The sequence below is a fragment of the Thunnus albacares genome, chromosome 20 (assembly GCF_914725855.1).
Source record: "Thunnus albacares chromosome 20, fThuAlb1.1, whole genome shotgun sequence".
In the NCBI taxonomy this organism is placed as follows: Eukaryota; Metazoa; Chordata; class Actinopteri; order Scombriformes; family Scombridae; genus Thunnus; species Thunnus albacares.
Window position 1 is genome coordinate 11,994,008 of NC_058125.1, and position 27,894 is coordinate 12,021,901.

A 27,894-nucleotide genomic window follows, 5' to 3' on the forward strand; every position below is an offset into this window, starting at 1 on the left:
CATGGTTTTCAACGTGGGCCTACAGAGCATCCCCCTCACACAGATCCAGCTTTCTTTTGCACGAGTACACAGCAGATATAGATTTACTAAATATCTTGTGGGCATTATTTACCATATATACTGTATTTAAATTAAATAATAGGCTATTAGTGGAGTTGGGATGTGACTGCAGCTAAAAAAAAAAAAAAGCCAGTATGGTCTATTTGCAAGTAAAACGCCAGTTAGTTTGCACTTGTCTCCGATATACATACACGCTGTATAATTAATCAGGTGTTTGATTGGCCTGGGTGTGCGCGCGTGAGAGAGAGAGAGAGAGAGAGAGAGAGAGAGAGAGAGAGAGAGAGAGAGAGAGAGAGAGAGAGAGCGCGCGCGTAAATCACAGAGATGCGGAGAATGCTGAGAGAATGTTTCTTTAAGACCCATTACCTTCCAATCCGACAGAGGGGGAGTCAGTGGTAAGGTGGCGTATCGTGTCTCTCCGCGTCCCCCCCTCCTCGCCGTTTACATGTGGAAAAGAGAGACAGAAAGGGGAAGAAAAAAAAACACATACAGTAGGCTGTACTCTGGTTCGGATGAGGGGCGCAGACACCGAAGCACGAACCGTGGAGATGGACGTAAGGAATATTTGACATCAAACATGGACACTACAGGCTCCCCGCGATGACTGTGGTAAGGATGCAACTTCACACCGCCCCATCGCAACCCAGTTTCCGTTGAGGAGGAAAATAATATTCACTGGAGGACGCAGATGGGGGGGGGGGGGTATGCATGCACAAATGTATGGGGTGGGGGGTGGGGATGGGGGTGTTGGGGGGGCGATGTACCATTTGAATAGCTGCAAATAGGCGTATATTAAATAGCCTGTGCAACGCTTGGTGCTTATGTCAGTGTCAGGCATTGACAGGTGTGTTGGCAGCACACAGCACGATTTATTTAGGGCGCGCTTGCTCGCTCCCGTTTGCATATACAGTTAGGTGAGGTGCCTACTTGAGGAAATAGGGGAAGAGAGAAAGAGAGAGAGAGAGAAAGAGAGAGAGTCCCCATAAGATCATAAGATGCCACTGTATATTGGCCTACTATGTGTTGCTCGTAATTAATCATGGCTGTAACTAAGCTTTTGCCGCTGGGAGCTTTGTAGTCAAACCTCCCAGTTCGCCTCACTGCTGGCTGTCACTGGGCCTTATGGAGTTGCTTATAATTCTGTAATGTCTGGAGAGGGCAGGCCCATTACTGAAAATGTGCGATGTGCATTTTTTTTTTTTTTTTTTTTTTGGGCCATCCTCCTCCTGACGTGATGCTTTCCACAGTCTCAATCGACCAGGATGTCTAAAGAGGAGGCATATCTTCTTCCTGTTTGCTTTAAATTGTCATTTTAAGCCAATTTATAGATCACTCCTAATACACAACTCCAATGCGAGCTTTTTTACTAGAAGAATGTTGTGTGCGTGCCAGTGCGCGCTGGTGCGCCTACCATCGAATGGTCTTTCCTCCATACATCCAGAAATGGAGGTGGCCACAGACTGTAGTCGACCTGTCATCCGGAGAGAGCCTCGTCATTTTCCCATTAGCCCAGTGTGTCAGATATGGATGCCAGTGGAAATAAAAGCGTGTTAGTCCGGATCCCGGTGCTTTCATTCCCTCTACCCAGCTGCCGACAATCACTTATCGATTCCAATGATGCGTTTCTTGTCCAGGGGGTACCGTTTCATGGTATTAGGAGATGAGGTGGGGGGGGGGGGGGGTGGGGGGGTGGGGGGGATTATGCTATATGCTCTGCTTTCATTGAAATGCCAAGAATGCCTCCGACATGCGTGCATTCTTTCGCTAGGAAGGTGATTTCACAGTTAGCTGGGTGCAAAAACCGATCGCGGAGACCCTCTTTCTTTAGTTTTCATTGTCGGCGGCTGTGGGAGCCTGCAAAACCCCCTCTCCCCGCCCCAGTGTCTGGTGGAGGAGAGCTGTTTTTCCTGCTCTTTCACACACACAAAACACACACATACACACACACATGGCTATGCTATTTTCCTTTGCCCATTTTTCAGAGACAGGGAATATTTTAGTAACATGATACACAGCCTAATTGGAGGCCTTGTCCTAATTGGTCATCTAGCAACCAGATACTATAAAGCCAGTCTGTCCACTACAGGGTAGGCGGCTACAAGGCAGGATTGAGTGTGACTGTGGATGATGGTGATGATGATGGTGATGATGATGATGATGATGATGATGTGGGCAATCATTATATGAAAACACCCACATGTGCACACACAGACACTAACACACACTTGATCAATTTCACTCTGATGACACTGTGACAGGAGCTCAGCCATTACACCGATGAATTTAATGCAGCTACTTGATAATGTAGCTCTGCGTTATAGAAAAATGTTATCACCAGCTCGTTGTTTCCAAGCTGCCTCTCTGCCAACCCCTACGCTCTAATTTCTACAGCAGTAAGCATTCAGAGAAAATGTCTCAATAACGCTCATAAAGCTGTATAATGTTACAGTATGGCATGATGACCCCAGCTAGTCTACAGTGTCTTTTTAACAATCTACACATTGAGTGTTCTCTCTCTCGCTCTCTCTTCCACACACACTCATAAACACACAGGTCCACAAGCCCGGTGACCTCACAGCTGATGCTCAAGTCAAAACTGCAGGCTGCACATTTGTGTTTTGCCTGTACTGAATCAGGACTCCAGCAATTAATCTTTTGTTTTTCTTTTGTTTGTCATATGATGAGTCAGTGCAGACTCATCATGTGACACACTAGGAATACAGTGAAGCATTACCGTGAGCTGTGTAGTGTTTGTTACTTATACATTAGTCTGCAGTAATTATATTACCCTGTTTTCTGTTGCCCCTGCTGCGCTAATGAAGAGCTGCTGGTAATGACGATGAATAATTCCAAGATTATCCCAGGCTGGCCACTGTATAGTCTGTAGCAGTGGTGTATCAAGGTGTTGTACAAACTCAAAAGTGACAGGAAATGAAATACAGGAGCATAGTTGATCAGAAGCTGTTGTAGCTTAGTAGTGTGCTATTTCTTTGGTCTGCAAGAACCCTCAGGAAACAGTTTGAGCAAACATCAGATGTACTTGCCTTAGTTTGATCAACAGAGTATTTGAGGCAATAAATGACAGATTCAGAGTCATTCCCTTAACGTAGTGGTCCAATGGCCAAATATGTCCTTCCACTAACATATTTATTTCTCTGCAGAAAGGTACAGATTCTGAACTCTGTTGGTCTATTTTAAAGTAAATATTTGCTGAACGCTTTTGAAAGGAAACATGATATACAACAATCTGATTCTGGACAATCTAAACCCCCAAAAAGCTGACACAAATATGTTTGTCCTTCAGGCCATGATGTAAAATATATAATAATACATTTTTGCCACATGGTTCCCTTGATTAAAACTAATCACCTCTTAAAGCAGTAATAGCAAAAATATTACAAACCATATAATAATAAATGATTATATGGTTTGATTCTGCAAACCCGCAAAACACAGTTTGCTTTGTGCTAAGCAGACCTTTAGTCATGTTAGTAAGGAGCCTTTCACAACTACAGATCTTCTGCCACTCTGAAGCTGTTTGTCACTAAATTTCATGCTGCCTCTGGGTTAAAAGTACACCTCTGACATTTTGACAATGCCAGGGCTTCACCTTTTCAGTCTACTCCTTTGTTAACTTGCATACAGTTAGTTGTAAGCAACTGTATGTATAGCCGTCAATGTGGCAGAGAAGTTTGACACACACACTTACAGTAAATCTCATTTCCTTTTTAACCCTAAAAGGACAAATAACTGTATGTTAAGGAAATGCAGTCAATGCCCGTCGAGTCTTGCATCAGTGATTATCCATCAGTAGAGCTGGGAAGGAAGGAAGTTTTTTAGTGGGGCACACTGTGAGGATGCCAAGCACTCTAGCCAGCTCACCAGCATGAGGAGCTAATTCAGAGCTGTATCAGCACTCCAATTACCAGCTAGCAGTCCCCATCTTTGGTCCTGGACATCCATATAATAATAAAGTTGCTGGCAAGACCTGCTTTCACCAGTGCTGAGGCCAGTTTGTGCTAAATATGTTTGATTCACAAAATGGATGATTTTGGTTGGACAAAGAAATTCTTTATTGCGCTGCCCAGTCTCACTGACGTTAAGAAGCCAGCATGGGGCACTTAATCAGTCCAAACCACTTAAAAGTATAAAGGCCAGCGCAAGCCCTTGAGTACTGTAGACTTGACAGTGAAGAATATGGGAGGAAAGAGAGGGACACAAAGGGCTATAATAATGTTGATTGCCTGAATCCATACCATCTTGGCCCAAAGTTTGCACAGTGAGAGGGCCTTATTCAGTAAAAAAGAAAAAGGAAATATAAGAAGATAAGTGGAGTGAGATCGCATCTTCAGAGCACAATCCCTTACTAAGCTACTAAACTCAACATCTTTATCAGTGCTTTAAGTCACCCTGGTTGTCATCAAAATGACTGATACCTTACAGAAATAGTTCACCATTTTGGGAAATATGTTTATTCACTTTTCTGGACAAAAGTTAGATCACAAGATGGATACCACTCTCATGTTTGTCCATTTATGTGAAGTTACACCCAGCAGCCAGTTAGCTTAGCTTAGCATGAAGACTGGAGACAGGGGGAAACAGCTAGCCTGGCTCTGTCCAAAGGTAACAAAATCTACCAGGTAACTAGCGGAAACTTCAGGAAGTGAATTATACTCCAACACAACCCCCATAAAACCACAACCTGTCAGTTTTACACTTCAATAATTTTTTTTAGTGAGCTGTGAGGTGCTGGTAGCAGATTTTGTTACCTTTGGACAGCACCAAGCTAGCTGTCTCCCCCTGTTTCCACTCTTTGTGCTGAGCTAAGCTAAATAGCTGCTGCATGTACCTTCATATTTAACTAACACATATGATAGTAGTAGTGATCTTCTCGTATAAGCGTATTTAACACAGAATTTCAAGCAACATTTTGTATAATCTGGACTTTCACTTAGCTGAACTGTAATAGTTTCATTCCTATCTCCTCAAGATGTTTCTCAAGTTGCGTTCAGTGTTTATGCCACTCAAATACATCTTTCACTTCATTCCTCTTTAACTTGAGATTCTAAAGATGCAGAGATTGCAGCGATCCATAATTGATAATGTAGTTTTATTGGAATTGTCAACACATTATTATGTCAACATGTCATTTATGTTATTAAAATGCTAATTGAAAACCATCAGCTGGCATTATTGTCACATTTCCAGAGTTACATTAATGTGTGATGTCTCAAACTACAGCTCATGGTTGCAATGTCCTTTCTCATTTGTATATGCACTACGATGTTTCATTGTGGGGAATCTAATGCAGTGCCTCTTCTTCTTTTTCAGCTCTTACCCCCAGTGCTGTGAGAAGCGCTGCCTCGTGGACACAATTTAGGAGCATCAGCCCTCCTTTATCCCTTCCTTTCCCCACAACCCCTTCCCTTCCTCACCCTCCGCCAATCCCACACAACGGCTTCCCCGTAGATACTTCTTTCTCTTACATAACATAGGAACACATAAGCATTCTGATCATTTACCATGCGGGTTGGGACTTTGTGAAGGAAGACAAGTGAGTAAAGACGTACCGAAGTAAGTGCTGGAGAAAAACATTAAAGGCAATAAACAGATATGTAGACATGACCAAAGGAATTATATTTTTCGAAAATTGAAGATGTTAAGATTTATATTTTGTACATCAAACTTTTAGTATTAGCTCGTAACACACACAAGGCACGAAGACAGACATTTTGCACGCACAATCCCCCGTTTAGTTTTACTTATTAACTTGACACACACGCCACGGTCTCATGATGATGTGCGAGGTGATGCCCACCATTTCTGAGGATGGGCGAAGTGGGACTGGTGGGGGCCCTTCCTCTCCTGCCGGGGCAGGGGTTGGAGGCCCCGGAGGTGCAATGGGAGGAGGAGGCTTCAGCGGAAGGGAGCCCAGAGGTGGAGGGGATGAAGGAGGCAGCACAGGGAACCTGGAGTCTCTAATGGTCAACATGTTGACGGAGAGGGAGAGGCTGCTGGAGAACCTGAGGGAGACACAGGAGAGCCTGGGCACGGCTCAGCTCCGCCTACGTGAGCTCAGCCACGAAAAGGAGTCCCTTCAGAGGCAGCTTTCTATTGCCTTGCCACAGGTACAGCTGTGTGTGTGTCTGTGTTGGCTATTTGTGCATATGTATGTGTGTGTAACAGTGTGAAGGAATCAGTCTAGTTTTGCAGGTGAAAATATGTGTTTTGGCTGTGCAAGTATGTGAAGGAGCACTTCTCTTTGTGAGGTAACATTGTTTTTCCTCTGTGCTATCAGAGTATGTATGAGTGTGTGTCATTGTGAAGCGAGCTCATGAGACAGTAAGACTTTGCGGTGACATTTCAAGTAGAGACGCATACAAAGTGAATGTTAAATACTCTACAATACCTCCTCTGCATCTTCAGAGTTTTCCTCACTAATGTTGTTCTTAGTAATGGAGTGGGTTTACATTCGTATCCTCTGCTGTCTGTTTTGGTCTAAGTTGCATCCGCAATTTCCCCCTATTGTGTAATCAAGTTTTATTATGTTGACCATGTTATTACAGTAGATGATTAATGACGCTGGATGATATCATTTGTTAATGGCTTAAGCACAATTTAAATGAATACTGAATGAAACTTACTTTCTAGGAAGTCTCTTTAGTTTACTGGGAGAAATTGCCTATTAATAATGACTGGCGTTTGCAGATTTTATCCTACAGTTATAAAACAGACAGCTTTCGCTTTTTCCACTAGGACAAATCCCCAGCTCTGACTGTGTATTCTGTTTACAGTATGTATAGTTTGCTGTAACACTCTGCAGTCTTTCCAGCAATATATGTGAGGTCCCTGCATTTTTTACAGCATCTAGTGAATAATATGTGTCCGCACAAATTAACCAAATCAAATTCAGTCAGATAGTTTGTGCACATGTTGTGTTTTGTGATAAATATCTGACTCGATGGATCCTGTATCGATGGATGGAGCGTAGGAAATATCATTTTTTTCTAACGTGTAGATTTTATTTTGATGTTCCAACTTGAGTGACCAGAGCAGCCTGACTTTCATTATTGCTGGACAACACATAACATCTCTACATGTAGTCACTTGGTAGTCACTATGCTTATGGTCATTCAAATGTACGGCAAGTGAATACAGTATCATTAACTGGAATCTGATATGGAGCTCCCTGGTAGCTGAATGGTTACAGTGCAAGTCACATATCTGCAGCATCCCTGGTTGGAGTCCGGCCAGGGACCTTTGTTGCATGTCATATCCATCTCTCACCTCTCTCCCATAGTTTCTTTTTTAGCATCTTTGCCAATGATTGTCTAATAAAGGCAAAAAAGTCCCAAAAATAATCTTTCTCCTAAATTATTTGGTGCAAATTATAAGATAATGACAAAACTACCAAACTACAGCTGAAAATGACCTTAACATTGAATTATCACCTCTAGAGTTGAAATAATCAGTTAGATGATTGTCAGAAAAAGAATCTGCAAATGTTTTGATAATTGATTGATTAAAGAATTGTTGCATTTCATTGTTTTATGTGAAAGTGAAAGATCTTTGTGTTCTTGGACTATTTGGGCGATAAAAGAAGTGACACTACCTTGGGCTTTAGGAAAATGCAATGTGGAGTTTTTAATAATAATAATAATTAGTTACAGCTGTAAATACCTGTCCGATACAATTTCAACAAACAATTGAACATTATAAACTCCCCATAGTTAGTATTTGTTAAATGACTAGATAGCATTTGAACGTACTACAGGTGTTTATGACATTGTGTCCTGGATCTGTACAGCGTTATACATGAGACGCCAGGCAAAAAGATTTTAACATTTGTATTTACTACTTGTGTAACTCAGTTTTCATGTATACAAATTCATTAAATGAATGGAGGCCTATCCCCTTTATAGATAGAGCAAGATGAAATAGAAAAGAAACGACAAGGGGACAAGGGAAGCCAACTGAGAAGCTGACCCCTATCCAAACAAGAAACAATCCCATAAGGCCAAGAGCCAATGGACCCACTGTGTCACCATCTGTATAGATCTCTCTCTGGCTCTTTCTCTCTCCTCTTTGCACACACACACCCATTTCATGTGTCTACTTTCCACTGTTTTCTAATCATAAAGCAGGTAATCCTGACGGTAAACATCTGCACCTCATTGTCGTCCTCATAAACAGCAATTGCCCCTAAGCTGAAGCCTCGAATGTGTTTTATGGAGACATAAAGAAATCATTGACCGTGGATTCTACGAGTTCTGTTTGTTGTGTTTCTTTCTTCTTTTTTTTTAAGTAAATAATATAAGACACGCTCTCCTGTTTGCACTCGGTTTTAGCACTGTGCGGGAGTTGCAAATGTACTCCCACTGGTGTTTTAAATGACATATCGATGCTGTGTTTTTGGGGGTCTCTCTTGTGCATTCCGGTGCAGAGCCATTGTGTAACAGTGTGATGTAATCCATCCATGAATGCGAGTTCACAAAGGAGGGTGAGCAAGAGCGAGTGATGGTGGAAACTGTGTCAGTGATTTACATGATTATTATGTAGGTTTACATCATGTACGTCGTCTGGTCTCAGGTGTTTCACAAAGAGGGTTTCTGTAGGGCTTTAGTTGAGTATATTATAGTGTTATGTGTGTATTTATGTGTATGCACTGTATGTGCGTGTATGCTGAAACAGCCAATTCTATTTAATTTTCATCACATATGGCTATGTCTGGTCAGAGCTATTTGTTTTTCCTTTAAAACTCTCATTGTAGCTCAAACGGCTGTGCAGACACCACTTAAACTATCTAAACCATACATTTAAATAGTTCGTTTTGTTTACCCCTGAACGCAGCTTGTGTGTTCCACAGGAGTTTGCTGTGTTGACTAAAGAGCTGAACGTTTGCCGGGAGCAGCTTCTGGAGAGGGAGGAGGAGATTGCTGAGCTCAAGGCGGAGAGAAACAACACACGTGTAAGATGTTTAGCAGCCATTTTGCTTATTAGCACTGTAACAGCCTCTGTGTTATCTTCCTCACCCATTGTGGTTGTGTGGGTGTGACACTGTTTCGTTTTTCTCCTTCTCTTCCTTTTTCTCCTCCACATTTTCTTTTCCTCTCTGACGGCTTTTTTTTAATATTTTTTTTGTCCATATCTGCTTTCCTTATCTCTCCCACTCACTCCTTGTCCTTCTCTGCTACCCGGCGCTCTTCTCACCACCCAATTTCATCTCATTGTCACTCTTAAAACCCTTCACTCCTCTGCATCTTTTCTGAGCCTTCTCTGTCTCTTTCTCTCTTCCGTCCTCTACCGTGCTCTCTCCACATATCGCATGGTTTCCATCTCTTATTTTCTTTCCTTCCTCATCCTCTGTATCCCCGTCCTTCAAACTCCACTTTCTTACCTAATCGCCTGTCACCACCGCATCGCCTCCCCATACAACCCACTCGCTCCCATAGTTGTTGCTGGAACACCTGGAGTGTCTGGTGTCTCGCCATGAGCGCAGTCTGAGGATGACAGTGGTAAAAAGACAAGCCCAGTCCCCGGCGGGGGTCTCCAGTGAGGTGGAAGTCCTCAAGGCCCTCAAGTCTCTGTTTGAGCACCACAAGGCCCTGGATGAGAAGGTGGGTCCAACTGCTTTGCTTTGTAGATCAGGACCTGTATTTATAATATCAAACTGCTAAAAGTGAAAATTTGAACTTAAAATCTCCCTCCACCAGTTAAAAATCTCTCCTTGTTGGATGTTTGAGCTTCGCTGTGCAGAATGATGTATGTGCAGAGTTTGAAAGCTGTTTTAACATTCATCTGCTGTATGTGTTTAAGGTGTGTACTTATGAGCATGATTGATGACAATTTTGGAGCTAATTGTGGTCCAGTACACAAAACTTACACAAATTTGATGTGGAAACTTTAAGCCTCCAGTGAAATTACACTGACAATTGACTTTACATTAAAGAAGAAGATATCTTGTATCCAGCAGTTAAGCCTTTGAAATTAAAGATATTTGTAGATTCTGGATTTTTAATGACAAAGAAAGAGTAGATGTCATTTTCAGAATTTCTTTATGGAAGTAATTGAACTTTTTTGGGGGAAACAACCATATCAGACACAGTACCAGTAAAAGCAGAGTACTTTTATATGCCTTCATAACATGCAACATACAACAACTAGAAGGGATCTTGAAGTGAAAGATAAAAGTGAGAATCACTTTTACTCCTCACAAAAAGTCACAAACTTAAAGCGGCTACAATTCAATATTTTTCCCTTAACAATGGATCACATGACTATTTGTATGTGAAGGAGGTCACTCATAGTGAGGAACCCTCAGAGAATTATCAACCGACTCCACTGTTCCCATAAACTCTACAAAGCTTTATAGCGTGTTTTGGTTTTGTGGCCCACAATTCAACTGTTTTATTTCACTCTAACTGCTCTCAATTGTGTTGTTTTTGGTAATAGCAGGTAGCTGTTTTGAGCAAAAAAGCTCTAAAAAACAGACTGTACGCTATCCGCCCAGCAGCAACTAGCTGATGAATATAGAGGAGCATGTAGCAGCTAAAGAGTTAAATATTTTCCATGGGAGTTAGTGGAGATCACAACAGAGCTGAAAGAGGAGTGAATATTGGATTCAGACACATGACTCCAAATGAATGTGTAAACATGCAACTGTTTGCTTACAAGTGTCTTAAAAGGTGGTAATATCTTAGTATTGTGTTTACAGCATGTTTCTGCTCCCCCTACATGGCCAAAAATTCAGTTTTTGCACATTTAAGAGTAAAAGCTCTGTACAAAACCACTTAAAGTCACATATATAAAAATATTTCAAAATGAGCAGTGGATTAGATGAAAGGTAAATTCATCTGATTTGCTCTTCCTGCTCTGAACATACATGATTGATCATGAGATTACTTGACAGCTACTCTTGAAGGTTTGTCCGACTGTTCTCTGCAAAAAATCACCTGATAAATGTGTCATATTTTTCACTTTTACTGAAGAACGTTTTTACTCATAAGACTGAACTTTAGATAATTCTTTGAAGTTTGATAAATACAAGTCCAGGTCAGCCATGTTGATTGTCTCATTGGGATGATCACACACAAACGCTGCTGTGGGATCAAATGATTGGCAGTGCAATACACAAAAATACCTTATTCACCTTTTGTGGAGAAATTCTGTTTTGATGTGAGTGTTTTTGACCTCTTACTGTATGAACTGTTTAATTGGCTCCATAGCCTCACTCTGTAAAAAGCTTATCGGGAAGGTCAAGAAGATGTAGATACTTTAGAGTAAAAGGGCAAATCCATTTCAGCAGCACAAAAGCAGCTCAAATCTTAAATAGCAAAAGCCACTATGGTCGGTCCACTCATATGACTTCTTATTGCCCTATCTTGCAGGTTCGAGAGCGGCTCCGTGTGGCCCTTGAGAGGGTGTCCATGTTAGAGGATCAACTTGCAGCGTCTTCTCAAGAGGTAAAGTCCAATTTGAATGAATTTCTGTATCTCAAGATACTTAAGCGGGCTCAGTGTGAAGAAAGAACACTCATTTGTATTGTATGTTTGCCCATTTTGTCTCCATCTCTCCAGGTAATCTCTTTAAAAGACCAAATTAAAAGACGTCAACAAGGGGTGGACGGCGGGAAAGATGTAAGGGAGGGTTTTATGCATGTTGGTTCCAGTTGTTTTTGTGTATGTGTTAGCGTCCAGAGAGTAGTAGAAAAGTAGATGTATGGGTATCATGGTGTGTCAGTGTTATTTTAATGTTAAACTTAACCATTTCTACATCTCATTTATTTTCAACCGCAACCTTAACTGATTCTAACTGGTTATTTTTCTTTATCATTCTCTTTTTTTCAACTTTTTTTTTTTTTCCAATATTGTCATCACTTCAGCGACTACCCAATGGCCCCTCCTCTGGCCTGGAGGATAGTGAGCTTGAAAGACAGAGAGAAGGAGAGATCGAGCGGCAGAGAGCTGAACTCTCCCAGCTGAGGGAGAGGCTGGCCCTCATGTGCCGACAGGTGAGCATGTGTGTGTGTTTGTTCCTATACATTATGTGTGTCATAGTGAGGACCAATATAAGGAAGAGTGAGGATAGTTTTTGCAAAGTGAGGACATCTGGGGATATTTTATATATATATTAGTGTGAGTATATGATGTCAGGCTTACAGCAGAAATCTAAGCTTAAATGTTTCAGTTAATGTATTGTTATTATATCCCTCTGTGTGATGAAATGTAGTGAAACACTAAAGACATTTATTTTTAGAGGCCTTCTCTCTTTTCTGAGAAATTGTTGATCATATATGCTGGGTCACACCTGTTCAGTTGACAGAGCCAGTACTGTTTAACTTCATCACTTCAGTAAATGCTGTGTTTGAAATCATGTTACCATCATGACACATTCACTTCATACCAACGATATTAAAGTAAAACAACTTCACAAATTGACATTATGCTACATAGGTTATATCTTCCATAGTCAGAAAATTTGGAAAGTTACAATTAGCAGTTAGTCAGAGATACTAACATCAAGAAACTATTTTAGCAAATGTGAAACAAATGAGTAACGAATACATAAATAAATATCAAAATTTAACACATAAGAAGGAGGTTGGGTTGGTGCAGGGAGCAGTAAGCAGCAGCAATTTGCTTCAGCATGACGGTATCACTGAGAAGTGTCAGGTTATAATAGTCACACTGTACACCTTTGAATGTGTGAATGTGATGGGACATTACCGGTCAGCTGGTAGCCAAAAGTGCTCCAGAACTAATGCAATACTCCATTTTTATGGTCTGTAGTAGGATTAGGCTAATGTTAAGATATAATGAGTTGAGAATAGTGCTGATTGTTAAAGAGGACAAAACATGCACTGTAGTCTATATTTTTATTCTGGGGCTCTACTGGAATATCTTTGCATGATTTATAGTTCAAAAAACTCCAGATGAGCCCAATCTGTTCTGATTGATTAGCTCAAATTTGGGTATTGCTTCTTTTTGCCTTTCTTTACTTGAAAACATATCCAAAATCTGTATTTGGACAATGTAAAGAGCCCCATGGAACAACCTTAGCAACAAAGGCTATGGAAGAGATGTCAGTCTGTGGGCATGCACGAACGATCTGACGTCAGTTCGATGGGGAAGGTAACTTTGCAAACGGAGTGTTCAGAGCAAGCTGAAGCCTGGCCTTTTCACTTGAAGGTGGCATTTTTACATACATTTACATTACATCACCTCAAGTTTTGGAGCTTTCACTATGTTTAACATGAACATCCAACATTGTAACAGCATATAAATAACAGAAAATAACAAAAAACATGATATGTCCTCTTTAATGTTTGGGTTGGTTAGCACTGGGGACTGGATGTAGTCAGTGAGGGTCCTCACAAGTATAGAAATACAAGGGTATGTGTGTGTAATGTATATGTCCATTTGTGTTTTTGTTGTGTTTTCCAATTTAGTTCATATAGTAAACATTGGCTGTGATAATGAATTCCTTTGGTCATGCCAAGTTATGCCACAAGCATTTCTAACATAATTTCCCAAGGAGAGGGGGAACCATGTACACTAATGTACCTCTACTGGTCTCCCTCTTCCCTCTTGTGGCCACGTAGACTATTGCAGCTGCATTGGAAAGCCATATAATTATGCTGTATAGTGCACAATAAAACACCATTTGAATAATCGTAGACATACTGTATGTAGCATCATTCCTCCTCTTGGTTTACAAAGCAGTTAATGGTCTGGCTTTACAGTACATACATACATCAAACATGCTGTCAATATAGCATCCCAGCAGATCTCTCAGGTCACAAGGTGGAAATCTCCTCCATGTGCCTGGAGCATTTTCAAAGTCTGGTGAGATAACATTCAGCATATATGCACCTAAAGAATGGAACGGTTTGCCGGCAGATCTCAGACTTGCTCCAACACCTTGTTTTTTTAAAAGCAAACTAAAGACCTTCGTTTTCATTCAAGCATTTTTCTTAAATGAACACACCGTATTTGTACAGTATGTATGTTTGTATGTGTGGATGTATGTGTGTATATATGTGCATGTATGTGTGGATGTTTTTCTTTATAAGCACATTTTTTCTGTTTCATTTTGTTTTTATTTAAAGCACTTTGAACTGCTTTTGTATGAGATGGTGCTATACAAATAAAATTAGAATTAAATTTAATTGTGCAACAAGGTGTTGTATAATAATGTAGGGTAAAAGTCATTAAATAGAAATGACTGAATGGCCGGTCGGAGGGTAGAGAGATTGAAAAGAAAAAAGAAAATTGCAGGGAGACACATTCTTTCTCCAGTTCAATGTGTTAGATGTGTCAGACTCACACGTCAGCATGTTACACTTACAGTATGTCAGTGGTGCTTTTTAAGAGTCTTACATTGACCAGACAGACATTTGTAATCAATCACAGTTGTATCTATTTACACTCTGTGCTGTGGCAGTTAACACTGACTCACATAGGTTCAATCTGTGTCATCTTGTGTCCCTTCGTGGTGTCACGTCAGGTTGGGGAAATAGAGGAACAGCTTGCAGCCGCCAGGAGGGAGGTGACGAAGTCAGAGGAAGCCAATCAGAAGCTCCAAAGGGAAGTGAAAGAGGTCTGTCGGGCCAATCTGTCTCTTCCTGGCCAAAACCCTGAGCTCCCTCAACTCCCGGAGCTCCGAGTGTATATTTGAACATAATGGGCATATGTTGTAGAAGTACTAAAGAAACTGAAAATGGAAAGAATAATTATAAGGTTGATTTTTGCCTATTGTTTTAGCTGCAGAATACATTTTAAGCATCACAATTACTCCTTACGCAGACCATACTTGCATTAAACATTTTTAATCATCTCTTACTGTTATTGCATAACTATGTTGAAAGAACTGTTATTTCATGTATAATATGTAGGTTTCAATATATATCTCTGTCTCCTCCAGGCCCTTTGTCAAAGGGAGGACATGGAGGAAAGGATTACAACACTAGAACGCAGGTAACCTATGCTGTGTTTATCTATTAGTGTTGGTGACAACTCACACCTTTTTTTCCTCCCAGAAACATACATTAGCTGTAAGGCACATAACAGAAGGACCATATGTTTTACCTGTTGGCTGGCAATGTGTTGCAAAGGTGTCCTGACACCTATTTATACAGTCTAAGGTTGTTTTACATGACATTTGCATTACATTCTTATTAAGAATGCAGCTGTGTGCAAAAAGCAAGAAACTGAGCTCCTAGCTAAATTTACAATCTAGACAATCATCTTTGGTGTTTAAGGCTAGTTTGTATATTTAAAACAGCTAAAAAGACTTGAGAACAAAAAATAGTAGTTTGAGTCTGTCACATTTTTCTCTTCTATTAAATATGGGCCTAAAGATACATGTGTCCTTAAAAAACACCTATTTGCTTAAAATTCTCGTCTCTCCCGACCAATCTGGGATTGCTTTTTTTTTTTAAACTTAGTCGCCTGTACCTGACAACCATAATTAATCTCAGATAATTACATTTATCATGGTATTTTGGCTGAGGACTAATACCATTTGACGGTGGCTTGGTGTTGCTTGCAGGTACCTCAGCGCCCAGAGGGAGGCGACTTCTCTCCATGATATCAAAGACAAGCTGGAAAATGAGCTGGCCAGCAAGGAGTCCCTGCACAGACAGGTAAGAAATGTCTCAAATAAACAAAACTGTCAGTTATACAGTATGGTGGTACTTACAAATCTAAAAATGGAACTGGTATGTTGACTGCTGCTATCTTTAGCAATTATATTAGGAATTGACTCGACATGAGTGCAGATCTCCAATCATAGTCCTTCTTCTGTGTGTCCAGAGCGAAGAGAAGAACAGACAGCTACAGGAACGTCTGGATGAAGCCAAGCAGAAGCTCCAGCAGACCCTACAGAGGGCAGAGACACTGCCTGAGATTGAGGCCCAGCTTGCCCAAAGAGTTGCTGCTCTCAACAAGGTACATTCAGTCTGAGGCAGTCACATGCTGCACCTGGCCTGACCAGACAACTTGCACTCACACTGAAATCACTGAAATCATCCCTCTATGGTTAATATTTTCAATCATTGCCTGCACCAGGAATAGGCTTTTAAGAGCATTTAGAAATGTTTTATGTTCTCTCTCATTTAGGCAGAGGAGCGCCACGGAAACTTTGAGGAGCGACTACGGCAAATGGAAGCTCAACTCGAAGAGAAGAACCAAGAGCTACAAAGGGTAACCCCATTTATGTCTCTCTGCTTGGCTACATTTTAAGCTAACTTAAAACTTGTTGTCCAACTTTTTTTCCTACCTTGAGCACCTTTCGTACGGCCTTGCTTCATTTCAGGCGAGGCAGAGGGAGAAGATGAATGACGAACACAACAAACGGCTCTCAGATACAGTAGACAAGCTTCTTTCTGAGTCCAATGAGAGACTGCAGCTCCACCTCAAGGAGAGGATGGCGGCGCTAGAGGAGAAGGTATTGATATGACTAATCAGTGTGGCAGTATATTGCGCAATGTAGTAGAAAATAAGAATGTGTAAAATAAGTGTATTCATTCTTCCGCTCTGCTAGAATGCGCTTTCAGAGGAACTGTCCAATATGAAGAAAATCCAAGATGATCTTCTAGCTAATAAGGTATTCAACTTTATCATTTTATTCTCATACTTAAAGTTTGTAACTTGTTAATCCTGTGCCTGACTAGACTTTCACCAACACTATTCTGTGCTCTATTGCAGAATAATACATTACATAATTTATCTTTGCTGACAATCTGGAAATCTGACTTCCAGTTTCTGAATATTTCACATTTGTAACATTTTTTGCAAAGGGTGTTGACCTTTAATTCCTAAATATTTAAATTTTCAGAGTTCTCAAGAAATCACCTCCTCCCCACAAAGAGACATGATGTTTATTTTTAGAGGTCATTTTCCTTTGGGGAAAACAAGCAGATTATAGCCTTTTCTCCTCTGTACTCTAGGAGCAGCTCCTTGCTGAGCTGGAGCGAATCCAACTGGAGCTGGATCAGCTGAGAGGCCGGCCTGGCTCTTCTTATTCCAGGTTAGCCATAATGAACCTTTAAGGGAATTTACACAGAGTCTCCCAAGGGACACAATATGTACACTGCCTCCTCTGAGCACTTCCTCTCTAGCCAATTTTTGTTTACTCCCCTGTTCAGTTGTAATGTGCTTCCACCAAAAACACAATTTAAAAAGTAATTATTAGAATATATACATAGTTATATACATAACTAATTTATATGGATGCAACTCTTTAAACACTGTTTGTTTTTCTCGGTCACACAGTTTGTGTGAGCTCATGTTGTAATTTTACCACCCAGGAAATGGGGACATTGTCATTTTCAAGTACGGTGGCATAACAAATGAATTCTGGATCTCACCATAGGGCGGGCAGCGTGAGCTCACTTCCATCCACCCTTTTTCGAAGATCTCTCCCAGGGAGCGCCTCGGAGCTACGGTACCCCCAGGGTGGTGGCTCGCTCCCGGCTGGCTACAGCAGCTCCTCTGGTGGGGTGGTGGTCAGGCGGGCACACCGCGGCCGGTGGGGGCCTGCTAGAGACGATAGTAACAAGGTGTTCATCTCACGCTGAGATAATGTTGATGATATAATTTATTACTAGGACGATAAAACCACATACTTTTGATATAGTTTCAGGATTTCTTATGCACTTGCTTTCTTCATTCCTTCCATTTTCTCTTTCCAGTATGGAGAGTGGGACAGTAGCACTATGCTGGGTCCTGGGTTTGAGGGCGGTGTGGAGGGAGGCTGCTCTGACGACGAGGAGGACAGGGAGACTCTGTTTGGATCGGAGCTGCTCTCTCCCAGCGGACAGACAGATGTACAGACTTTGGCCATCATGCTACAGGAGCAACTGGAGGCCATTAACAAGGAGATTAAGTAAGTTTTATGTCTGTTACAGTCTTTCTTTTTAAACAATATTTTAACATATATGCAAAATTACATGGACGAAGTGTTGTTCTCAAAGTCTCTTCTCTTCTCTTCTCTTCTCTTCTCTTCTCTTCTCTTCTCTTCTCTTCTCTTCTCTTCTCTTCTCTTCTCTTCTCTTCTCTTCTCTTCTCTTCTCTTCTCTTCTCTGCTCTCAGGCTGATTCAGGAGGAGAAGGAGAGCACAGAGCTGAGGGCGGAGGAGATTGAGAGTCGGGTCAGCAGCGTGGCCCTCGATGCGCCACCTCTTCCACCCTCCTCACTGGGAGGACGGGACAGCGTCGGGAGGGGCTACATGACTCCCTCCATTACCTCCTCCACATTGGCGTCTCCCTCACCACCAAGTTCTGGACATTCCACCCCCCGCCTTCCACATTCCCCTGCCAGGGAGACTGACAGACAGGTACTGTGCAGAAATATCAGATGTTTTTGAGAGGACCAACCTGAAAAGGCAAACTGACCAGCGTTGTGTAAATCTACTCAATTCATTCCACCCTGCAGAATAGCAAAGATGGTGAAGAGTGCCGAGCCCTTGCCCTGATTGACTCCACACCTCCCCCTGTTCCCCGAGCCCTCCGATTGGACCGAATGACACACACTCACCCGGGGGCAGGCCTTGATGACCACCGTGAATTTCGCAGGTACTCTCAAAAATGCTTATTCATAAATATTTTTGTTTAGCTCCCAAACTAGCCCTCAAGTGCCCTCGGTGTCTGTGTTGACGGATCATGTTGTTTTTCTCTCTATGTGTGTAGTCTCTCTGCTGATGGGGCCACCACTGCTAGCCAGGATTCCTTGCACAAAGCCAGCAAAAAGAAAAGCATTAAGTCGTCCATTGGTCGTCTCTTTGGCAAAAAGGAAAAGGGAAGGATCGGTGCACCTGGGCGTGAATCTGTCTCACTGGGTTCGATTTTAAACTGTTTTACAAAACCATTTGTGTTGTGGTGCTGTTATCCAACTGAACACTTTATCATTTCAGAGAATTATCAACAATGAGTTGGATTTATGAGGTAATCTTTACTTTTAATCTCGCACTTTTCCAGCTTCCACACCTTCAGATGACCTGGGTTCCGCAGACCCGTTAGGCCTGGCTAAACTCGGCACTGGAACAGTTGAAAAAGACCGCCGCAGCAAAAAGAAGTGAGATCATCTTTTCACACGTTTTTCATGTTATATAGAATTATGTATAATCCTCCTCTAGCCCACAGTGTGTTTATACATGGCATAGTCAGATGCCTTTTGTAGAGCTGGCACTAAGCAGGGCTCTGTTTCCCCTGGTGCCATTCAAGTGTTAAATATATAGACTGATGTTACTGGAAGGTACATGAATAAAAACTGGCACCAAATATCATGGCATTTAACATCTCATGTTCCATGTGAATTTCTATTTATAAAATGGAGACAGTGGTAAGGTGAGATCTGAAGAAATTAATCTCTGTCAAACTTTTGTTTTCCACTCTCCTTGCCAGGCATGACCTGTTAGAGGAAGCCTGTCGTCAGGGTCTGCCTTTCGCCTCATGGGATGGCCCAACTGTTGTTACATGGCTTGAGGTATGGCCACTGTTTTGTTAAATGGGAGGATAAATTCAGTCCGGTTTATTTTGATTAAATGCATCATCATTAAAAAGTTTGTTTGGATGCTCTGAGATAATGTGTCACTTTTACTGTTCTAGGCTATAGTTATCCTTTCACATCATAAGGCTAAATCTTAGCACTTGGAGTTAATTTTAGTAATAGGCTCAGGTTAGGCAAGTGACACTTAAATATAGTTTTTTTATCATCTGATAGTTTGTCAAGTATCATCATTGCACCGCCTAAGTAATGTTGCCATTCAATGTGCGCCACATCTTCTCTCTGTTTACCCAGCTGTGGGTCGGGATGCCGGCATGGTATGTTGCAGCGTGTCGCGCCAACGTGAAGAGCGGCGCCATTATGGCTAACCTGTCGGACACAGAGATCCAGAGAGAGATTGGCATAAGCAACCCTCTACACAGGCTCAAACTCCGCCTGGCCATCCAGGAAATGGTCTCCCTCACTAGTCCGTCTGCACCCGCAAGCACGCGCTCTGTAAGACTCAGCATGATATTATCCTAAACATGAGCAAGGGCATGAGATATGAAATGTATACACTTAGAATATGTCAATGAAGGAGGCTGATGTTATGTTTCCGTCTGTCATTACAGTCGACCAGTAATATTTGGATGACACATGCTGAGATGGAGTCTCTCACTGCTGCTACTAAGCCAGTAAGACAGAATATTATGTTTCATATCAAATCTGAAGAGAATTTATTGTCTTAGTATGCTGATTAACTATTTTCATATGGATGTCTCACTCATTTACATAAAAACCATCATATTACCAAACAGTTCTGATACAAAATGTGTTGCCTTTCTGTGTGTTTAGTCATCTTATAGTAAATGTAATGTAGTACTATAGCAATATGAGTAAAGACCTCACATTGATAAGCTTTTTTCTTCTTCTTTGTCTCTGATTAGGGGAAGTATGGCTACACCTTTCCCTTACTATTCCCTCAAAATCTGTTTTGATGTAGTGTTTTTCCAACTAATTCTCACTCACTAACAAAACTTTTCCTCCTTCTGCCTTCCCTCTCCTCTCCCCCTCTCCATTCTGTCCTGACGCCTATTTACCATAACACACACAAACACACACACTCCCCCCGATGATTTTTCCCTCTCTTTCCAACTATCTGTCCCTTTTCTCTTTCATTTCTTCTGTGCCTGAACTACAAGGAGCAGAAGGAGTTCAGCTGGGACCAGGTGAGTTTCTGTCAGAATATGTGATCATCACTTAGTGATGTATAATGTGATATTCATCACAAAAAGACCTAACAAGTCTGGTGTAAGGTCATTTATTACTCACACTATTAGATAGGAATATTTCAGCTACCTAAGCCAGTTTTTAATTACAAACATAACTTATTGAGTACTAAACACTATTTTTGCCTATGACCTCCCTAAATATGATCTATTTTTTAGTCACACTGACACAAACTGGCAACTTGCATGGACATGTGAACTCAATTATTTCTCCTGTAAACGACTGAGGTAAAACTGTGGTAAATCTGATTCTCATCAGATGGCTGTAATGAGAAAGAGAAGGATTCGGGGACCAGAACAGAGAAAAAACTGAGCGAAAATCACCAAAATTTGAGTTATACAGCTTTTTCCTCAACATTGTTTTCTCAAAACATCTAATGGCTAATGGAAAATAAACTTTAGAACCCTCAAAACTTATTGGTGCCACTTTCTAATAAGGCACCCTTTATATAGAGATTATAAGCTCTAGTTAGTGGCTTTATTAGTGGTTAATAAATCATTTACTAATACTTTATAGCAACTTCCAGGTCGCAAAGTTGTAGAAAATCTTCCAGCAGCTGCATGACTCTATCTTTTTAGCTAGCTCTTTAATTCATCAGGAAGTCACCTCAAATTGACTGTTTGTAAGTGGTTAATGAGATAATGTCAATATCAAAGTTGTTAACAAATGTAGTTCTGGTCCACATGTCCTACAGCCCTTTTCCAGCAGTTAAGTGTCCTTTTAATGCAGGATCTTCAAGAGGGACGAAAGGACCAGTGTGTAGGATTTAGTGGCATCTAGCAGTGAGGTTGCAGATTGCAACTGAATACCCCTCCCCTCACCCTCCCCTTCCAAGCGTGTAGGAGAATCTACAGTGGCTGCAAAACTTGTGAAAAACATGAAAGGCCCTCTCTAGAGCCAGTGTTTGGTTTGTCCATTCTGGGCCACTGTAGAAACATGGCAGTACAACATGGCGGCCTCTGTGAGGGAGGACTCACTCCCTACGTAAATATAAAGGACTCATTCTAAGGTAACAAAAACACAATTCTTATTTTCAGGTGATTATACACTAATGAAAACACACTTATGAATATTATATTCCATTTCTGCCAAGTCCATTCCCCTAGATGCCACTAAATTGTACACACTGCACCTTTAAAGAACTAACTAAAAAGAGAAAACAAGTGTCAAGTGCTGGAGGAGGATTTTCCATAACCTGGCAACCCAAAAGCTGATCTTATAAATAGCTTATAACTAATTTGTAATGTTAGTAATTAGTAATAAATTATTTATTAACCATTAATAAAGCCATTACTTAGTTTATAAAACTAAGTAATGGCTTTATTAATAGTAAGTAAAGTAGAGGCTGCCTTTTTAGAAAGTGGTACCAATCTATCATAACTCACAATTCCAGTGTATCTAATATATACCATGAACATCCCTTAAAAGGTACCATCATAGTCATATCTTTCGATTCCTATTGTCTCCCACAATATGCATCAAAATAATAAAACTCTGCTATTGGCAAAGGCTCAAAAAATGAGTTAATGAGTGACAGAATAACTTCAGTCTAAAAATCGCTTGACTATTCTTACTGTTTAATTATAGTAAACAGATGTAGGAATCATGCGTTATGCTTTGTTTCAAATTCAGGTTGTTCTTGATTTTTATATCATAAGGAAACTGGCAAAAAAAAAATCAATCATGCACTGTGCCTGTGTTCTTCACTCTATTCACCTCCACCCCCCCTCCAATTCCATCTTACAGATCCTGGCCTATGGAGACATGAACCATGAGTGGGTGGGAAATGAGTGGCTGCCCAGCCTGGGTCTGCCCCAGTACCGCTCCTACTTCATGGAGTCACTGGTGGATGCCCGCATGCTCGATCACCTCACCAAAAAAGAACTGAGGGGCCAGCTGAAGATGGTTGACAGTTTCCACAGGTCTGAAAAAATCTGTTTGATTCTCCATCTCTACTTCTTCTGTGCATCCTCTGCGTAGCTTTACATTTCCCAGGTCAGCTTTCATGAAACTTCAGAGCAATGTGTCATTCTTACCTACAGGGTGAGTCTTCACTATGGTATCATGTGCTTGAAGCGCTTGAACTACGACAGGAAGGAGCTGGAGAGGAGGAGGGATGAGAGTCAACATCAGAACCAAGGTGAGGCCAACTTCCTGCTGCACATTTACACACATATTTCTGGGTTTATATTGCACACAGTCAGCATAATGAGTGGACAATTACTTCATGCAAATTGTTGTGATAAGTGCCTCTCTGTGTCCCTCTCTACAGATGTGATGGTGTGGTCCAATGAGCGAGTGATGTGTTGGGTGCAATCTATTGGTCTCAAAGAGTTTGCGGACAACCTATTAGAAAGTGGGGTCCATGGGGCCCTTCTGGCGCTAGATGACACCTTTGACTACACTGACTTGGCCCTTCTTCTTCAGATACCCAATCAGAACACACAGGTATGCCACAGCGTCACAAAAGTTCAACACTCCACCTTTACTGCCAACTTGTAGTCATTGAAATTAGAAAATAAACATCTCTGTCAGAAATTCTCATTGCCACACCTTCTGTTTGCCTCATATCAAGAAAATCCTTATCTCAAACTCTTAAATTATCTTAATTATGATCTTAAAACTCAGTTTGTCTATCTTTTGCAGGCAAGGCAGCTCCTAGAGAAGGAGTACAATGCTCTCATCTCCATGGGAACAGAGAGGAGGCCAGATGAGGTACGACAAAGCAGACTGTCAGTAGAAAAAATCAATTAAGATAATCAACTCCTGCCAGGAGACGGGAATGTGTGTTGATTGTAACCAGCCCAACTAAGACTGTTTTACTTGACAATGGGGCCTTTGATCCAGACTTTTCAGTTTTGCCCTTTGTTAAATTTGTGTCATGACAGGATAATTTCCTTTCAGTGGTAAAATAGCAGACTGAAATATCACTCTTCCTTATATAGAGAGCCTTTATGGCATCAGAGCATGTACCACTGCTGGCAAATTGTTAGCATGCCAAAGTGGTTCAGCTGTGTTTACATCACTGCTAATTGCTTAGTTACAGCGTGTAGGACTAAAAACTGTGCAACTGTGGTACATTGTCACAACAAATCCTGCTTTGTCAAATACTACATTGTTGAACCCCGCTAATGCATAATGAATAAGACACTGAAATAGATAGCCTCCACTGTGACTGTGGTTATTTTTAATCACCGGTATTATTTCATTGTCTCTGCAGGACGGCACAAAAACATTTACACGGTCACCATCATGGAGGAAGATGTTCAGAGAGAAGGATCTCCGCGGTGTGACCTCCGACTCCTCAGAAACATTACCTGCCAACTTCCGTGCCTCCGCCATCTCTACCCCTTCCGTCACCCTGCGAAAAGTCCAGAGTGAAGGTTAGGAGTGGGAATGAATGAGCTTGGCAACAGCATTGAGCTGTGGTTTTTTCCTGTTTTTACAAATTGTTAAGCTGGTCCTACAGTATACCAAAAAAAAACGAACACTACAGTTAGTCAAATGTACAGAATGCAGAAACAACAGAAGATGGTACAGCATGCAAATGCGTGTTGCTGCAGTTTGATGTTCATTTATTTATATTCAAATGAAAATAGTGGTGTTAACAAAATGACAAAGTTGGTCATTATGGCAATTTAAGCAGCTGTTAGACTGGATATAGGGCTCTCTAAATCTTCTAACAAAGACAGAAGCATTTGATGATGTGTTGATGATGAGTTTAGAGAAGCTGATGTCAAGACGAAGCATGGAGATCTACTGAAAATAAAACAAAACTAAAAGGAAAATTTTAACACAGCTAATTGCAATGCTTTAGACCAGACAATAAGAGATAGACAATTTTTTTTTCCACTTTCAGGCTGCTGTATTAGTTTCAGTTAATACTAGTGATAAGAAATGAACTTTCAGAGATTTTAGATGTGATTGTGATTTATAATTCATCAGCATAAACATTTTGTGGTTGTGTTATCATCTGGTAAGAGTTGAGAGCAGGGACAATTTTTTTTTTAGACTTTTTGACTACGTTCACATTACAGGCCTTAATGATTCTGATTTTTATTGAGATCTGGTGTTTTTGTGTTAATGGTTCACATTCCTGATTGTAAGTGACATGTATCTGTGTGTAAAGGTGTGAACACCGTTGAGGTCCTAAACTGATTTAAGTGAAATGTGTGCAGCATGTCAGAATATCAGAATGTCAGAATAACAACAATAACATAATTTGTGCAACAGTCGGATCATAAACATGGATGACATGTCTAGGCTAGCATTCAGTTACAACAAGTTCCTTCCAGTTTGGCTTGAATAGAAGCTTCTCCATAAATATCCAACAAATGTCCATTGACCCCCGTCGCCGTTGCTGCTGTCCTCCATTTTTAATTTTCTGAATGACGACAACAGGTGTGCAGAGAAGTGAGAAGTTAAAAAAACCACATGATGTCCGATCTGATGGTTCTGACAGCAGTCACACAGCTAGAAATCAGATATAATTCAGATCTAGGATCACATATGCAAGTGGCTCAGATCTCACATGAAAAAATCAGATCTGAGTCACTTTCAGGCAAACATAAAATCAGATTTGGGCCACTTCAGCATATAATGCGAACGTAAACAACTGCTTTGTATTCACAAATTATGTTGTGGGAAAATTTAACCCAGAACCAGAATAACAGGCAACCATGAATGTTATTAAAAGTATAGTGTGGATTTGGAGTTATGTAATATCTTTCAGCAGCTATGTTACCTTCTTCTTTAGGGGACATCTTGACCCTCCCGGAGGCTGGTCAATTAAATATGAGGAAATATGGGAAATACAGTGAACTCTCACCCACACAGCTTTTTATCTAATATCACATTTCCCATGTCGTCTGGCGTTCATACAACAGACTGATGAAACACTGAAACAAACAAATGAAACATTTGTTAAGAGTAACAGTGTTTAGGTAACACAGTCTTATATTAACACAGTTTTGTTTTCCCAGCAAATTCAATGAGTCAGTCAGATGTAAAAGCCAATTTAAATCACATGAAACTGTCAATGACGGACTGAGATGACACCAAGGGTAGAAAACATGATTTTAAAGGAATACTTTGACATCTCGTTGTCTTACTGAGAGTTAGATCAGGAGATTCAATACCACCGTCATGTCTTTATGGTGAATATAAATCTTAGCAATAACCTTGTATTTACTGTACAGATGTGAGATTGGTATCAATCTGCATTTATATGGCGCTTTTCTCCGAAGCTTTTTACACCAAGCAAAGTGTAAGTTCAACAGCTACGGATCCCCAACCCTGGTTAGTGGATGACCGGCTCTACATCCTGACACACAACAGTCTCAAACAGCAGTGTTGCTTGTTTTCCAACAAATATTGCTGTTTATTCATACAAACTTACTCAAATTAATTTTCTCAGCATGTATATCTATATGCTTATAGAAGCAAATACTTGCACTATTCCTCACAATAGTTAACTGTAGAAGCATTAAGGATTAATAACAAAATATCTTAAATTAAATCAAACCTCCAGTGGATTCAATTGTTGAAGTGGTTTTGAGAATCCATTGCTTTGTTTTGTCTGATTTACCAAAAATGGACTAAACACAGTTTTGCTTGTTTCAGTTTGAACTACTGCAGTAATTAAGGTCTGTTCCTCTGATAATAATCGTATGTGCTAATTACCTTCTTCTCTCTGTCAGTAAACTCTGGTCCAAGAGGAGAGTCGGGGTCAGTGAGAACGTATTCCTGCTAAAAGATAAGCACACCAGGTGAGAAAAGCACCCTCACTTACGACTGTATGCTGGATTTTCTTGTGCCGACTGTAACTAAAAATAGCCTGTGTTAACATCAAAACATCTCATCTCAGCAGGCGCTATTAGGATGCTTTAAGTGTGTTTTATTTCATTTTGTAGAACCCCACCTCCATCCTAACCCAAGGGAAAAAAACACATTTTTGGAGAAAAAAACAAGAGGCTCAAAATCAAAATGGACACTAGAAGATGACCAACATCATTCGAGCCAGACGTCTCGAAGAATCAAAGACACTGCGTGAATGATTTCTGAAAAGATGATAAAATAATGAGTGAATGTCTGTTTATCCATCTGTTCTCTCTCTCTCTCTCTCTTTCTCTCTCTCTCTTGCTCTCTCTCTTTCTCTTACTCCATCTTGATCCATAGTTGTGGCATGATGCTGTTTGATTCTGTAGAAAGTGGCCTGTAGAAAGTGACCATCGCCTATCGTGAATTCATCTTCTGTTTTTGAGTGTGAGACGGCAATATTGACACAATGAATTTATAGTTTTTTTGATTGGAAAATGCATTCCTGTTCAGACCAAGAGAGCGATACCCCGACACACATCCTTTCAGGTGATCTTACTATGATTTAGATTGATAATAGAACATACTCTGCCTAGCAACATCACAGTACAGTACAGTACGTTTTTTTTGGGGGGGGAGGGAGGTTCAAAGGGAAATGTAAGTGTACACAGGGGAAATGAAATGTATGTTCTTAAGCCATAACAGACATGAGATGCACAAATGTGAATAGGACAATGAGACAATTAGCAAAGTGCTTTATGACAAAAATCCTGTTCAAACTGGAAAAAAGAGTTAAGCATTTGTGTTAATATGCATGCCAAAATCAACCATTTTAGAGTGAACGTCATGATACCAATCATCTAATGATGTGAAAGCTTGGGTAAGGACTTTGTAAAATGTGTGTATTTTATTTTTATCATTTTTTATGATAACTGCTATTGTACGTATGTATGTATGTATGTACAGTATGTATGTGTGTGTATTAAACTGTATGTTCATTTCATACTTAGTTTAAAGACTGACAGTAATTTCATTTTAGGTTGATTAAAGGAAAATATGTTTTAAATTATGGACATTTAAGATATGCTACTTGTATGTGTACATTTTGAAAAAAAAACAAATTGTGTTATGATTTGAATTCATATTATTGGAGAGTAGTGATGATAATTGAATATAATATGATAACAATAATGATGATGATTGTAAAAGCTGTAATTAAAAAAAACATACCTGTAAAATGTTA

The 27,894-nt window shown here is 40.6% G+C and overlaps 1 protein-coding gene across 7 annotated transcripts; it reads left to right on the forward strand.

Moving 5' to 3' along the window:
- The first annotated feature begins 374 nt into the window (after window positions 1-374).
- On the forward strand, window positions 375-27,894 carry LOC122971535 (liprin-alpha-3-like). Of its 7 annotated transcripts, none has more exons than XM_044338240.1 (32): window positions 378-669; window positions 5,392-6,188; window positions 8,927-9,028; window positions 9,513-9,677; window positions 11,448-11,522; window positions 11,637-11,696; window positions 11,942-12,070; window positions 14,566-14,658; window positions 14,983-15,035; window positions 15,610-15,703; window positions 15,873-16,007; window positions 16,179-16,262; window positions 16,375-16,506; window positions 16,603-16,665; window positions 17,009-17,088; window positions 17,434-17,620; window positions 17,753-17,946; window positions 18,153-18,396; window positions 18,495-18,634; window positions 18,749-18,897; window positions 19,037-19,133; window positions 19,463-19,544; window positions 19,860-20,060; window positions 20,177-20,239; window positions 20,747-20,773; window positions 22,581-22,756; window positions 22,877-22,974; window positions 23,107-23,282; window positions 23,481-23,549; window positions 24,055-24,217; window positions 26,534-26,602; window positions 26,747-27,894. In XM_044338240.1, exons 2-31 carry the CDS (start codon window positions 5,853-5,855, stop codon window positions 26,584-26,586), a joined length of 3,720 nt encoding a protein of 1,239 aa, XP_044194175.1. In that variant the 5' UTR covers window positions 378-669; window positions 5,392-5,852; the 3' UTR covers window positions 26,587-26,602; window positions 26,747-27,894. The 7 variants fall into 7 exon arrangements, with proteins under 7 accessions (XP_044194180.1, XP_044194181.1, XP_044194175.1 ...); XM_044338241.1 differs by lacking the exon at window positions 378-669 and adding an exon at window positions 4,643-4,683; XM_044338242.1 differs by lacking the exon at window positions 378-669 and adding an exon at window positions 4,674-4,700.

Coding starts and splice junctions, on each gene's coding strand:
- LOC122971535 (XM_044338240.1), top strand. CDS start 5,853: ATGATGATGTGCGAGGTGATGCCCACCATTTCTGAGGATGGGCGAAGT. Junction 16,507..16,602: donor TGGCGGCGCTAGAGGAGAAG/GTATTGATATGA, acceptor CCGCTCTGCTAG/AATGCGCTTTCAGAGGAACT. Junction 22,975..23,106: donor GAGTCAACATCAGAACCAAG/GTGAGGCCAACT, acceptor CCCTCTCTACAG/ATGTGATGGTGTGGTCCAAT.